At 55.8% G+C, this 15,569-nt stretch overlaps 1 protein-coding gene across 10 annotated transcripts in view; it reads right to left on the bottom strand.

The window, feature by feature from the left end:
• Window positions 1–15,569, bottom strand: part of ARHGAP8 (Rho GTPase activating protein 8) — a 53,780-nt gene that overhangs the window by 19,108 nt on the left and 19,103 nt on the right. For 9 of the 10 annotated variants that reach the window (XR_012510973.1, XM_074375682.1, XM_074375683.1 and 6 more), the window contains 5 exons: window positions 13,979–14,066; window positions 10,410–10,541; window positions 6,495–6,581; window positions 3,516–3,614; window positions 2,098–2,208 (listed from right to left, as the gene is read on the bottom strand). Coding sequence is in view for 9 of the 10 variants with exons in the window: in XM_074375682.1 (XP_074231783.1) it covers window positions 2,098–2,208; window positions 3,516–3,614; window positions 6,495–6,581; window positions 10,410–10,541; window positions 13,979–14,066 (517 nt within the window). In the remaining variant the exon portion in view is untranslated. The remainder of the gene's footprint in view (window positions 1–2,097; window positions 2,209–3,515; window positions 3,615–6,494; window positions 6,582–10,409; window positions 10,542–13,978; window positions 14,067–15,569) is intronic. The other variant, XM_074375685.1, reaches the window with a different exon arrangement.

The following is a 15,569-nucleotide window of genomic DNA, read 5'->3' as shown; positions in this document are numbered from 1 at the left end:
TCAGCTGTTTTCAAAAGGCACCTGCTCGAAACACAAGGCTTAAGGTGCCCTGGGGAGCTTCAGAGGGCTGGGTTAAATTACAGACAGCCCCCTGCACTGTGCTCAGGTGGATGGCTTCAGAAGTCCACGAGTTGGGTGAGTTTCCTTTTTTTTTTTTTTTTTTTTCATTTTTTAAGCTTTGTTAGACGGTAAGGGGACAGAAGTGGTTCTGAAAAGGCAAACCAGAAGGCACCGCTAGTCCTCGGGCTAAGGGATTGATGATAGAAATGCCAGCGGCTTCGACACAGCCGCTCTGGAACCCCGTGTGTCAGGTCACACCCGCACGCAGAACCCATATTGGGCTGAGCACACAGGGCCGACAGCAGGAGCCTAGGAAACTCTGGGAAAATGGTCACAGGTGCTTGAAAATTCCGGCCCTGCCGACTAAACCTCCCTAGAACCCGCCTCTGAGCGCCGCGTTCTCGCCAGCGCCCCCCAGAGGGGCCCAGGGTCACTGCAGGCGCGTTCCCCAGTCACACCACACAAGTGGGTCACGCCAGCACATTTTTACAATGAGTGATAAAGGAAAAGGAAGTGCTGTTCGGTAAACTTCTCCTCCAGACACATTTAGGGAGATCATATTTGAACATACACTATACTCACTAAGCGCTTACAAAAAGCCTCTCTGAAGAGACACCAGACCCCGCAGTCCAGGGCCTCACGGACCCCCAGGCAGCCAGTGGGCATCTCAATTCAAAGCAGTTAAAGCTAAATAAAGCTAGACATTCCGTGCCTCACCTGCACTGCTCAAAAATTCACATGTGGACAGTACAGATCATGTCCACCACTGCACAAAGTTCTAGAAAGTGACAGTCCATCTTTAGCTGCTGGGACACACCCAAGGTGGCACTCCCGCCGCCTTCCCTGGCCTGGGCTCTCCCAGAGCCGCCTCGGTTCATAACCCTTCAGTGTTACAAGAACCAGCCTAGGTCTACAGGGCACCACATGCAAAGCACATGCAAGGTTCTGACCAGAAACAACGAACAAATGAAAGCGAGCAGACTGCTCCCTGGGATCCACGACCCTCCAGGCCCCGGTTTCCCTCTGCATCAGGCAGCTCAGACCCAAGTGCCTGATGGTGGTTGTGTGGTTAAAACAAGCCCTTCACCTTCCGTCATCCCAGATGCTGGAAGAAGAGGTGAGGAGGATGGGCAGGAGCTCGCCCCTGGGCAGGGGAGTCAGCAGGGGAGACTCCCCACGGCAGCCTGCTCAGATCGAGGCTGCCACAGAGGAGGGCCCTGTGGGCTGTCTGGAGCATCAAGGAGGGCTTCTTGGAGGAGGTACCGTTGGGATGTCTTCAAAGAGACGAAGCTGGCCTGCATAGGTGGCCCCAGAAGCCTTAACAAGAAGTAAAGATCACATCATCCAGCTCCCTGACTGCAGAAATAAGGAAACAAGCTGAGAGGGGGAGTGAGTTCAAGGTCACATGGCTAATGGCTAAAAAGGCTAAGGTTGGTCAGGAAGGGGAGGCTACACTGCGGCAACAACAGTCCCTAAATGCTGGCAGCTGAGCCCAACAGAAGTTCACCTGTCACTCGTGCTCCCCATCGGTGTAGGTGTCAGTGGGAGACACTCTGTAGTCACTCGGGGACACAGGCCGGCTGGGCACCATGTCCAGCTGCTTCTGTCACCACGAGAGGCAAACCATGAATTGGTCCCCAAAGCTCCCTCCTGGATGTGACGCGCTCCATGGCCACTCCTAACTCCTTGGCCAGAGCAAAGCATGTGGCCACAGCTCACGTGGAAGGTGGTGGGAGGTGTCCCGGGCCATGGCCTGGGGGTCACAGGCCAGAACTGGCCAGTGAGCAGTGGTGACAAAAGCTGGACGAGGACCCCAGGTCCCTGATGCCTTCCCCGCCCACTGCTGGGTCCTCTGCACAGACACACATGGACACGCACAGCAGCGACGGGCACTCCAGCCTCAGCGACACGCTCACACTTCAGCTCCCCTGCAGGGTTAAGCTTGGCTGCTGGAGGAGAGGTCGGGAGAAGCTCCCAGCAGGCGGAAGCTCTCCGCGGTTCCAGCAAGCAGAGCAGACCACGTCCCAGCTCACTCACTATTTCAGACTGACTCCAAACTGCTGCGTGGGCAGAGGGGGCCGCGGCGGCGGCGTCTTGGTGGGAGGGGGCAGCCTGCCCGTGTGCAGGTTCCGAAGCTCCTCGTCGTGCCTGGGGACACAACAGAAGTACAGCTGTCACCATGTCACGTGCAGGGAGAAGCCTCGGGCCACCAAGGGCCGCCTCCAGGGGCTGTCTGGGGCCAGATGTCCCACAAATGTCTGCAGGAGACCTGAGGGTCTCATCTTCCAGGCCTGTGTGTCATACTGCTGTCTCGCATGTGCACACACAGACACACGCACCCTAGAGATCCCCGTAGCCATGGGGTGTTCACACAGAAGCCAGCAAGGGTAATCCAACCTCTATCCAGCATCCAGTCTCTCCTGCCAACCCCTGGCCAATATTTCACCCACGTGTCTACACAACAGCTTCCCTCTGCTAGAAACATCCTTCCCTGGCCTCTCGATCTAGCCAATTGTCCCTCTGAAACTCACTTCAGGAGTCACCTCCTCCTGGAAGCCTTCCCTGATATCCCTCCTCACTAGTCCCCTCCCCAGCTGGGTTCAGTGCCTCTTTCAGCTCCTACTGTCACTGACTCGTGGCCCCACTACCTGCAAGTGTCCTGTGGGCAGACACACTCCCTAACACAGCTTGATATCCCCAGAACCTGGCTGTGACCTGGCACCCAGAGGGAGCGAAACACTGTTACTCCTCCTGCAGGGCTGTGGATTCACCCGCATGCAGCTTAGCAGGGGCCCTGCTCCTTCAAAGAAGCCCCCCCAGAGAGGGAGATGCAAAGGGCGGAGGGCACTCAGGGAGGGCTCAGAGATCCGGCTTTGCCCGGAGCTGACAGTAGGGGGCCAGGGCCGACCACACGGCCCTCTGGGCCCTCTCAGCCCACATGACCCTACCTGAGAGACTGTCGCTGGGGGCGGGGCGGGTGGTGGACCACTGCCATATAAAACAAAGTAGCAGACACGTTAGACAGGCTTTCAGCCAGAAGCACCAGGTGGGCTGCTCTCCAGAGCACCTGCGATGTGCCGGAGAACATTCCATTCTGTACACAGCATTATCCACACTCCCTAGAATTAGAAATCCCCCTAATTTTCTGCTCAAAAGCAAAAATGGTCAACTCTAAGGCAGCAAACAGCATTCCCCATCGTGGCTTATTTTTTTTAATCAGTTCTGCAACGGTGGGTGAGGAAAGCATCTCCTCTGTGTACACAGCCGTCCGCAGCCTCGTCTCCCTGCGTCAGCAGTTAGCATCTTTTACTGCGAATCTTTGTTGAGGCTGCAGATTTCACAACCAGATCTGGCTGGGCACACATTTGGAAATTAAGCCTTCAGTGTTCACAGGATGGGACGGAGGCTGCGGAAGCCCGGGGGCCCAGTCCCCGCCTCCTGGGACAGGGTCTCACCGCAGCACCTCCGGGGGGACGATCAGCTGGTCATCTCTGAGGTGTTCACGGAGCTCACTCAGATAGTTGAAATAGGTGACTTTTTTCCCAAACTTGTGACTGAAAAAGCAGAAGCAAGAGAATGAAAACAAAAAAAACAGAAAAAAAACCCCGATAAGATGGCGAGAGAGAGGCCGGGGGCCGGGGGAGGGGGCTGGCAGCGGGAGCACTGGAAGAACAGAGATGCTGGCATTTTTCATATTAAGAAAATGTAAATGCTGACACAACCTAAAGCCAGGATGTAACAGAGGCAGCGCACGTCTGCAGATGTTCGCTTTCATAAGATCTTGGATGCACCAAATACTCTGGAGAGTCTCATCTGCATAAAAATAAATATGTGCCTCCAGTTTGAATTGCGGTGAATTTGCACAGATGGAGGAGAGCGGGAGCCCTGCGCCGCCGGGGCAGGGAGGGGCACGGAGAGGGGCTCGTGGGGCCTGTGGCCTCTGGGGTCGCTGCTGGTTGCACATTTGAACCCCTCAGTCCCCCTCTCGGCGAGGGTGGCGACCACATCCAATTCCGTGTTACTGCAGGGACTGAACAAGACACACTGGGTCCCCCCAGGGGTCCACCATGGAGCAGGCATGACGCAGGTAAGTCCTAGCGGAATCCACTCGCCCACCTTTCAGGACCCCTGCCCCCCCTCCCCGAATGCGGTCGGTTCTCCTGCGTAAATAGGAGGCTACTTAAAACAGTCCGCTGTCTGACACCTGGCAGACATCACAGTCCATGACTATCGTCATTAACGAGCCTCGGTTTCCCCAGCTGCAAAGTGGGGCGACCAGGAGGCGCAGATGGGTGAGAAGTTAAATGCCAGGCCCACGTCGGCACGTAGTGAATGATCACCACCTGACGGCTCCGTGGTTTCCAGCTTTGTTGAAGTCTGACTGATATACACACAATTTGATGCATTCACAATTTGATCGTGAAATCGTCCAAGCTCGATGAGTTTGGACGTATGTATACACTGGGACACCAGCACCACAATCAGGTAGCAAGTATAACCATGCTCCTACAGGTTTCCCTGCGGCCCTTTGCTTTTTTTTTTTTTTTTAACTTAACATGAGGGGTACCCTCTTAACGAGTTTTCAAGAGCGCGATACCGTATGGTTCACTGCAGGCTCTCCGCGGTCCTGCAGGTCTCTAAAACCTCTTCACCTTGTGTAACTGAAACCGAGCTGTTTTATCACTGACCTGGCGTGAGCCCGGAGCCCACGGGAGGCCGAGCCGCGTGCACCGGCTCCCCCTAGTGGATGAGGGGGAGTCAGACAGGGTGCCTGGACCCCTGGCCACCTGCACTGTGGGGGCCTCCCGTGATTCGTCTGCAAGGATACAGGTCCCTTGTGCCAACTCCTGTCATGCAGCAGCCCCCTTCAACTTTCTCTCTGAGTTTCTGCCTGCCCTCCAGCCAGCCAGGCATTTGCTGGATGGCAGGCTCTGCAGAGCAAACAGGGCCCTCCCTGCCTATCACACCCAGGAAAGGGCCTCTTGGCAGCCCATCCAGGGGACCCCAACGCGGGTGTGTGGTGGCATCGCCAGGCCTCACCTCCAGAGGGTCAGAGTCAGGCAGCACGTGGGCAGTGGAGAGCCCCTGTTCTTATCCATGTCCTCCACTGTCAGTTGAGGACTCCTGGGCTCAGGTGGGCAGCCAGCCAGGTGATAGCCATCAGGCCGGGGAGTTTTAGGGCCCCAAGCCTGATCTCTGCAGACCGCTCATGGTATCTGCTTATGTTCCTGCCTGAGGCAGGATAAGGGGCAGGACCAGACAGGCTTGAGTTGGAATCCCAGCCAAGCCCTGACTTGCTGTGTGACCTCAGGCAAGCTCCTTAACCTCTCTGAGCATCAGCCTTCTCTCCTTTGGAATAAGGAAATACAGCTGACTTCATAGAATTGTTTGGGGGTGCCTTGCACATAAAGTACCCAATGTATTGTAATTAATTAATTAATCACAAAAGGATAATTAAAAAAATTTTGAACAACCTTAACAGCTAATAGTGAGTGTTTGCCAGCGCTGGGCAGGCCCTGCTCAAAACACTGCACGGGTATTGAGTCAGCTCTTGTTACAGCGGCAGAGTGACTGAAGTAGCATTGTCAGCCACAAGGACACCGAGGCAGAGAGGTGGCATCTATTGCCGAGGGTGACAGATGTTCAAGGCAGCCCAGTCAAGCCAGGAGGTCCGGCTCCAGAACCACCCTGTCACCCGGGCGGCCATGCCGCCCACAGCAGGAGCTGGGGGGTGTTCTTCCAAGAAGGACTTTAGAGGTTTCTAGAACCCTTAGGGCTTTCCCAAGGTGAATGATGGCACCAATAAGCAGAGGAACATCTGAACTGTCCTCCCGGGCAGCGGGCAACTGGCACTGGCTTTCTCTCTCTGTCAGCTGTGGCCCCAGCATGCTGGTCCTGGTTAAGCAGCAACACAGAGGAACAAGACGCCAACCACGTGGTTCATGGCAGGGGCCTCGGACTGGCCTGTCTAAGTGACTGGACACTAGGCTCGCGCGAGTTTCCCTGGGTGCGACACTCTGCTGGGGCCACACGTCATGGCTGGGAGACGGGGGGTGGCCTGTGAATCCCCCGGGGCGGACAGAGGGGGGCTTGGCGTGATCTGCCTGTTCTCCCCCTACAGGCCTTTTCCAGATCCCACCTGGCTCCTTCTCTGCAAAGACCGTATCTGCGAGTATAACAGCTTTCCTGGGTTCTGGGAGTCCTCGTGGGGAGTCATTAAACTTGACGGTGGTCTTGGGACCCAAGTCCACAAGATGGGTGCTCAGGCCAAGGGGGGATTTAAAATATCAGGAGCAAACCTCACTGCGGTCGAGAGCCGGCACGCCTGATCACGACCCCGGGCTGGGCGGGGACCCCAGAGTCAGGGCCTCCCCGGCGCCCGGACGGTGAAGGCTGTCCCACCCAGGGACATCCAGGCAGAGCGCACCCCGCACCTGATGAGGGGTCTGAGGATGTTCCACAGGACTCTGATGAAGTTGGTGGGGTGCACGACGTACAGGGCCTTCAGGTTCTTCCTGTGCCTGTGGAGGGAGGGGAGACGGCTTCAGAGCACGAGACGCAGACACACACTCTAAGCTGCAGAACCGCAGAGCCGTGGCCTTGACGGCAAGTCTCAGAACCTTCCGTTTTCTGGCCAATTTAAGGACACTGAACCAAAAGTAGGAGACTATCAGGACTCCATGGCCACCACCGCCAGTGTACACGCTGCACTTCACAGTTTGCAAGATCAGAGCTCCCACTGACAGGTGCTCACTCTGGGGCTGAGGCTGGGGACACACATTGGACAGCAACTTGGCAACAGCCCCACCTCTGCTGGGAGTCGGCCCCGGGTGGGGGACTTAGCTGTGTGCTCACATAGCAGGGACAGCCGAGCCTCAGCACAGCCACCCGCAGCACGAGGCGCCCATGCAAACGAGGCATTTCTCAGCTTGCTGCCCTCCGTCCTTCCTGAGTAATTCAGTCCAAAGCCACTGGGCTGAGCCCGGAAGGCTGGCATCCCTGTGCTGTTCTGCCTGCTGCATCTGAGGGGTGGAACGGACACAGAGGTGACAGCCGCCTGTTTCCTCCCAGGCCTGTGTCCAGCGGGGACACTGGCCACAGTGGCAGGAGTGTCACCACAGAAATCTGCAAATGTTATAAATCAGTCTCCCCAACCACCCGCCTCCTGGAGTCAGTGACTAAGCCGGCCTGGGCGGGGTGGGGACAGGAGCGAAGACAGCCCGAGGGAGGTGTCTGAGCCCAGGCAGGGTGGGGACAGCACCGGAGCCAGAGGCATGAGAGGAGACCCAAGGTTTGCAGCCAAGTGTGCAAGCCGGAAGGCGCTGGGTGGGGGCAGGGCCGCCCGAGCAGTAATGGAGCCTCAGTGAGTGAGAGGCGGCCACACAGGGTCGTCAGACACGTGGCAAGTCGGACAAGCAGGGGCAGCAGAAGCCAGTCTGTCACTGTCAGAGAGGAGACGTTACAAATAGAGAAAGTGAGAAAACTAGAACAATCCGTGGGGTAGGGCTGGAACTGGTGTAGATGTCGGTGTGAAAGCATGGGTACCAGTAGGAATAGGTAAGTGTGAATGTGAGATCGAGGTTGATGTGTGTGCGTGCATATGTACACACCCCCCCCCAACTGTCTACCGACTGGCCCAGGAGCCGTAACACCCCAAAAGCAACTAGCACATTGCTTCCAGGGCCCCAGGAGCACCCTCCGCTAAGAGGAACGGCAATTCCCAGGCTGGGCAGAGCATATCCTGGTGCTAGAAAGTAATGGAAGTGCTCAGAGGGACGGGGCGTGTCTGAGGGACACAGAGCTAGGCTTAAGCCCGCTTGGCCAAATTTGAACAATTTGAGCATCAAGATAAATATAGTCATGGATTATAACCCACCAAATAAAATGGGAAATCACAAGTCCATACTGACATAAATAAACCAGAAGAGAAGGCTCTTTCTTACAGTAAAGTGCCAACCAGGAATCCCAGTCACCGTTTGGCACCCATCTTAGTAATAATCAAGCCGAGAAATGGCAACGGAGGTGAAAGCTAGCCCACACAACTCCCATGAGGAGCAGGGTAATTATAGAGTCTCCAAGTGTCTCCCAAAGGAATACTAATTAATTACAAAAAGACAGGCTTGCCATTCGGAACAGGGAGGCTACGGTGACTTTCAGGTGGTCCAAGGACCCAGAACACAGCTGCCATGAAGTCCATCCCTACTGGAAGGTGGCTTCCGTGAGATGCCCCCATGGCAGGAGCTTCTTGGCAGAGGTGAGTACTGCTGGAAGAGGGTCACGGACACTCCTGTGTGAATGGTTCTTCCTTAAAGGAGTAACCTGGCAGAACAGTCTGGAAGATGAGAAGTCAATAGCAGAGACAACAGAAAAGAACCCAGGAAACCCACTGGGGTGCAGTGATGGCAGATGGAAAATCCTTGTGTATAAATCTCATCTAATTAGATCTGGAGATCCACTTACATACCTCCAGTGATGGGGAACTCACTACCTGATAGCAGACAGTCCACTGTTGGCTGGTTTTGAAGCCTAGGCTTTCCCTCATTTTGGCTTCCATCAAACCTAGCTCTGTAACCCTATCCCCACCCACAGTCCACCTTTGAGGGGAGTGTGAGACACAGAACAAGTTAACTTCCTCTCATTTGACAATTTGTCTTTTTCAGTTCAAGACAAAGGTATAAACACACATCCTTGTGCTGTCAGCCTGAGCTTCTGAAAAGGGCTACTCTGAACATGTCATTTGCTTCTCCTCAAGAACCTTGCATGGCTCCCCACTGCCTCCTAGACAAAGCTTGGCATCCTTAGCACGCTCCCTACCCTTTGCTGCTTCCCTCCATGGTTCCCATGTGAGCCCACCAGTCTAGCCCTCCCACCCACGGAGCCTCAGCCCACCATCCTTTCTTGTGTCTGCCGCCTAGCAACAGCCTGCCCATCACTCCAGGAGCCACTCAGAGGCTGCCTCCTCCATGCAGCCTCTCTGATTGCCCCAGTTGGAAGGCTGGTATTTAGTGCTGGTCCACCTCCATCCTCCCTCCTCCTACCCAACATTTATGAGAGCCTGTCATATGCAGACCCTTTCCGACAGGCAAGGGATGCACAGATGGATCAGGGGATGCAGCCAGGTGCAGGGGGAAGACCTGGCCACAAATGCATGCTTTGCAGGTGTATCATTGGCTCAGGGACAGTGAAGCTGCAGGGGAGGGACTGCTGATTCTCCTGGGCCAATCCAGGAAGGCTTCATGGGGGAAGGCCAGAGCTGAGGCCTGGTCGCCTCTGACTCCCCTGCATTGACCGGTACATATGGTGCCAGATAAATGACTGCAAAATGTAGCAACAAAACTTTCCCCAAGACCCAGGGCAGGAAATCGAGAAATCCCTCTAAATTAGCTTCTCTTGACAATGGCAGCAGGACCCAAGAGGCAGTCGGGAGGGAGGGCTTTGAGAAATCAGGCACTGCCTGCCACCGTCCCACCGACTCAAACATCTGTTAGGAAGATTTAATTATAGGTTTGAAAGGACCTGGAAGAAGGAAAACCCGGAGTCGTCCCGGATTTCAACATTAACGCCCAGCAGCGCCGTCTGTGAGCCGAGTGCATTGCGAAGCCCACTGTTAACGCAAGACGTGGCAGGAAAAAGTCCACCAGCCCCCGGCAGTCCCCAAACAGTGCAGAACGTGGGTCTCAGCTGGGGTCCCAGCCCTGCCACGTGCCAGCTGAGGGACCTAGAGGGAGACACCCGTCCTCTGGGACCCGTGTGTCCCTGTCTGTAACACCCGTGCCCACCTCTTCGACACGAGACACCAGAAAGCCCCCTGCAGACTGAAGCGCTCTGCAGGTGGAGGGCACCGGGGGGACGGTTACGTTTCCTTGCCAACAACTCACTAGACCAGGGTCGGTGCTCTCGGGTACGAGTCTGGCCTGTCGCCTGCTTTGTACAGCCCGCAAGCTGAGAATGGCTCTATGCTTTTAATGGTTGAAAAAAATGAAAAGAATAATAGTTTGTGATATGTGAAAATGACATGAAATTCACATTTCCATGTCCATAAATAAATAGTCCTGCCTGTTTGTTACCCACGGCCACTTCCAGACTTTCCAGCAGAGTTGAGAGGTTGCGACAGAGACATGGTGGCCCACAAAGCCAGCATCCTGACTGTCTGGCCCTTTCAGAGTATGTGTGCCCACCCTGCCCCCTGTGACAGCGCTGGGCAGAGGCCCCGGTCCTGAAGAGAGGCGCCCCTAACACCCCGCCTTCCCCTGGCATCCCGTCCTCCCCCACTGCAGACACGTGACCCCTCCTGTCACCCGAGCCTCCTGCACCTGAGGCTCCCCCCTTGAAGGCTGGAGGACACGCACCTCCTGTCGAATTCCTTGTAGGCGCTCTGGAACCAGCCCAGGGATGGCTTGTTCTGGCTGTTCAGCCCGTAGTGGAAGTAGACGATGGTGTAATCACTCTCCACGTACTGGTCCAGCGTGTACTGCAGATACCTGGGCGCAAAGCACAGGGCTCAGTCTCCCGCTCCCCATCATTGTAACCAAATGTGCTCTCCCCGTAACAGAAGCTATGGGCACCCAGTGGGAACATGTCCAGGACAACACTGAGAATCCACAGGCTGGGGGCCTGGTCCTCGTTTCTTAGATGACGACTGAGGCTCAGACACGCTAAGTAACTTACCCAAGGTCACACAGACAGTAAGTGGAGGGGGTAGCCTGAAAATGGCCCCCCAAAGACATCCATGTCAAATCCCCGTACCCATGAATGCGGCCTTACATGGAAAAAGGTCTCAGTGAAAGTGATTAAGACAATGACCTCGAGAGGAGGAGTTTATCCAGGAGGGCGCTACATGCAATACTGTATCCGGATAAGACAGACATAAGAGGGAAAGCCAGAGCGGGGAGACGGCCCTGTGGAGACGGAGGCAGAGAAGAGAGTGACGCAGCCACCGGCTCCGGGCAGGTGAAAGGTTGCCGACAGCCCCCAGAAGCTTGAAGAAGCAAGAGGAATTCTCTCCTGGACGGGGAGCATCTTCTGGTGGGTAGGGGGCCCTGCCAACACCACGCTTTCAGACTTCTGTCCCCCAGGACCGGAAGAGAATAAATTCATCGTTTTACACCACCTAGTTTTCGGTAATTTGTTATAAGAGCCATAGGAAACCAACAAAGAGGATGAACTGGGATGCAGCCCCGGGACTCGCTCGGCCCCTCCACCTCGACTCCCTGCTGCTCTGCTGCATCTCCAGAAGCAAGCAACTCCTTCTGCCCAGAATAGCTCTCAGCACCTTTTCTTTTTACTGTAAAGCACAACCCTGGCTCTGCTCTGCTTCAGTCATCTGACCACACCCCTAGCACAAGCTTTACAAGTCCCGAGATCACGGATCCCTCCCTCCTGGACACACCCATGTGGCCCACTTAGAACGGCCTCGTGTGGCCGCCAGTAGACGAGCTGCAGAAAGCCCATCCCTGAGCCCACCACCACGCTGGCGGGGCCCCTGACACCCAGCCGTCAGTACGAGCTCTCACACGTCAGGCTGCCAGAGTCATTCGTTACCTAGAAGTTCATCCCACAATTAACCCAGCCGGGCACTCCAGGAGCTCAGACCCAGTGTCTCTGAACACAGCGGCCCTCACTGTGAGCTGTGCGAACGCAGCCCACTGGAGCCCGGAGGTCCACTGTGCAGGCCGGTTCTCAGGTGGACAAGTGTCCCCAGAACCACTTGAGGCAAAAACCCAGGTAGTCCCCGCCACCGGCAGGCATGCAGCTGCCCCGCACGGCCGGAATACCGCAGGGGGTCATTTCCTTGCCCCAAAGGATGGCAGTTTCTCCTCTGCTTGTGTGATTCCAAACATCAGAGTGCCCTCTGCCCAAAGCACTGACCACATGAACTGCAGGCCCTTACACGGATTTGCTCGTTTAAATCTCACAACGACCCTTTGAGGCAGGCACCAATATGCCCATTTTACAGAGGAGTCAACAGAGGCTGGCAGAGGAGAACGGGTAAGGGGCCGAGACAGGATCTGAATGCAGCAGCCTGGCTCCGGAGTCCACTTTCTGACCCACACTGTCCTGCCCCCAGAAAGCCACAGGCCCCCACCTGCCATCTGCTCTGATGTAAAAATGATGCGAGTCTGACCTCACGTGGTACATGGTTTGGGCTCAGCAGCCGCGGAAGCAACTCCAACGCCCAGACACTCTCCAGTGCACTGTCCCCCAGATCCTCGGGACCAAGCCCTCGGGCATAATTCACAGATACCATGCTGCCTCGAGTTGCCCTCACTAACAGGACCAGATGGAGATCTCTGACTTCCCGCAGAGAGTCCCTGAGCCCGAGAACGCCCTCTCATTTCTGTAAGGATGGTCACTCTTGCATTTCTCAACTTTCTTAAGAAAGGAGAAATCAGAAAGCTGTCCTTACCAGCTCACGTGTCCACAGCGGACACTTGCAGTGAAAGCGGGCACGTTTTCCCCAGCCCAGTGTGCCCCCGGTTCCTTCCATAACGTGTCAAGTTCCTCTCAGTGCCTCAGCACATCTGCACGCCTGCTCAGCATAGGAAGTCATTAACTAAATCACTGGTTGAGCTTCAAAGGCTCGGACTTATTTCTTCCCTCGTTTCAAAATAGGAGCACACATCTGGCCACAGGAAAGCCACCCACTGGGATGGAGTGATGGAGGATAATATACATGGTGTTGATTTTTCCTGAAAAGCCATGGAAAAGACTAGGTATTAGGGCTTATCAAGGCCGAGAAGCCTACAGAGCACTTCTGAGCAAGTGAGAAAAGGACGCTTCTTCCTCCAGGTAGACGCCTGCCAGCACTGGGTGAGGGGAGCACCTGCTGGTGCCCTTGTGCAGTGGACAACCTACACAACTGTTCATGGTGGCCATGCTTAACACCTCCATCCGGTAATGACGGTTTCTGAGGCAGGGCAGAAGAGCACAACATACCGATTGTTGTCAGAGGTACATTTTTTTGGATTGAGGTGAAATGCGTGACATTAACCATCTTAAAGTGAACAATTCAGTGACATTCAGTCCATTCACAATGCTGTGCAAGCATGACCTCAGCCAGCTCTAAAGCATTCTCACTGCCCCCAAAGAAAGCCCAGTAAGCAGGCGTTCCTCCTTCCCCTGGCCCTCACCCCCAACCACCAACCTGCTTTCTGTCTGTCTTTCCAAGAAAACACATCCTGAACTCATTCCTGGCACAGCAGTGGTACCCTTGGTGAGAGCTGACCCACAGGTCACAGATTACTTGATGCCACAAAAGGAATAATCTGGCAAGGGAATGTGTTTGATCTCGGAGGACCTCAGGATACAAGTGCTCTGAGTTCGGGCACCCCTCCCTCCCCACGTGCCCTGTCTACACAGAGTGGGCGGCAGACTGGCCTGGCTCCTCAGGGAGGCCAGCACCTCCTGGGAGGGCCGGCTTGCCGTCTGGAGGAACCCACTGCCTGGCACGCGGGCTCCCCTCGAGAACTCCACAGCCGATCCCAGCTCAAGACAGCAGAACTGGCTCTCTGGCAGAAAGACTCTGGGCCCCAGTTCCCAGCAAAGATTTTTGCCATCGCCATTATATCTTCAGCAGCTACTGGAAGATTCTTTAACAAGCCAGAGCGGACGCGTGGGTCAGGGGGAGCCTCACAGAACAACCAGCCCAAAGCTTCCAGGTGCTTCTGGGACCCAACTGTGCCTTTGTTCACTTCGAGTTGTGGGCTCCAGGCCCGGGGTGGACTGGTGACCTGGCAGTTGACGTGACATCCACCTGGGGACCTGCCCGTCAGTCTGTGTATGCTAGCCTTTGACCCCGAACATCCACTCGGTGCTGAGAGTCATGGAGGCATTTACACGGGGGGGGGGGGTAGCCTACAGAGGGGATGTGTGCACAAGGTGGTGGGGGTGCGTGGAGGGGACAGGGGACAGGACTTACTCCAGCAGCCGCCTGTGGTTGAGCTCATGAGAGGGGGGCATCCGGCAGCAGCTGAACGTGACGACTCGTCTTCCAAGGCGGTCCTCCCCTGCAGGGGAGACAGCGTGAGCCTTGCCTCATGGCACTGACACCGAAGGCTGCCTTCCCCCACCACGCCCGCAGGCGATAACAAAGACCGGTAGCCTCCTGACCAGCCCACTGGGGCACAGGTGCCCAGGGCGCGGTGGATGCAGCACCTGAGGACGGGCACCCACCACCCGACGCTCTGTGCACCTGTGCCAAGTTCACCTTCACCATCTGCATCCCCAGAGCCCACGCCTGCTGCCCATGCCTGTGGCTCAAACGATGCCCGACACCATTCACTGACTGGCTGAGGGACTGACTGGGGAAGATCACCAGGACCCTGAAGGAAACACAAGGGAGCCCTTCCAGAAACGTGCCCGACTCTGAACCCACTTTAAGCCCCTTTAACAAGTATTCACAACTGTTCTCAGAGGTTTGCTTAAAATGAGAAGAACGGCAGCCCCGCCTCCTCAGCCCCGCCCCCAGCTCTGAAAGGCAAGATCCTACGTCGGGGGGAGGGTCGAGCTCAGAGGTACCGCACGTGCTCAGCATGCACGAGGCCCTGGGTTCAATCCCCAGCATCTTTGTTAAAAAAGAAAGAAAATGATCACACACGTGCCCACGTTCACACGTACACACACATGTGCAGGCACACACACAGGCGCACACATACCACGTGCCCCTTGAGGTCCCCGCCCGCTGTCCGGCCAGGGAGCTATTTGTTATTTAGGGCACGTCTGATTCTCCCAGGAGCCTGGGAGCCACTCTGACGTTCAGAATTCGAGAGTTGTTTCGGTTTCCAAATAAAGCGGCCTTTTCACAGGTTGCTTGAGAATTCTGGTCATGGTTTCCGTTTGCTTAGAAAGCTCCCGCTGGGAGGGCTGCACTGGAACCCACACATTTATCTGCTCCCCTTGCCAGATGGGCGTTTTCCAGCACAAAGCCTTCCACGGCTCTGCCTGGACTGTTTTCCAAACAATGTTCCTACCACCCTGGAGGCCGGGGCTCCGCAGGAGGAAAGGGAAAAGGACCAGTCGGCTTCTGAAGATGTGAACTGTCTGTGCGGCTACTGAAGGAGCCAGGAACTAAAAGCTGCTGGGGCTGAAACAGAAAGTCAACAGCCACCATGAAGTGATGGGGAAAATGAGCACTAACATCTGAATCGGACTGAACGGAAATTCTTGGGGATGCGCTACTTTGGTGAACGGAAGATCCAGCCAACAAGTGCTTGCTGCGGGCCCACGTGCACTCAGCTCTGGAGAGAAGAGACCAGACACGGCTCCTGCCTGGCTCCTCAAGGGGTTCAGGAGAGACTAGATCGATAGCTTGAATAGTCTTGCAGAGCTGGCACACAGCATGTGCTCAACAAATGTGACCCATGACCACGTGCCAGGCGGGATGCTGGGCGGCTTCCAGGTGTGCTGTTCATTTCCAGGTGAGAAAACCACGGCCCGGAGAGGCCAGGGAGTGTCAGAGCTGGGTTCACCCCCGCAGCCGGCTGACTCCCAGGGTGGCACCCCCCCGCCCG

This window comes from Camelus bactrianus, chromosome 12 (assembly GCF_048773025.1).
Source record: "Camelus bactrianus isolate YW-2024 breed Bactrian camel chromosome 12, ASM4877302v1, whole genome shotgun sequence".
Lineage (NCBI taxonomy): Eukaryota > Metazoa > Chordata > Mammalia > Artiodactyla > Camelidae > Camelus > Camelus bactrianus.
Note: the sequence above shows the minus strand (reverse complement) of the source record. Positions and strands in the feature narration are given on the sequence as shown.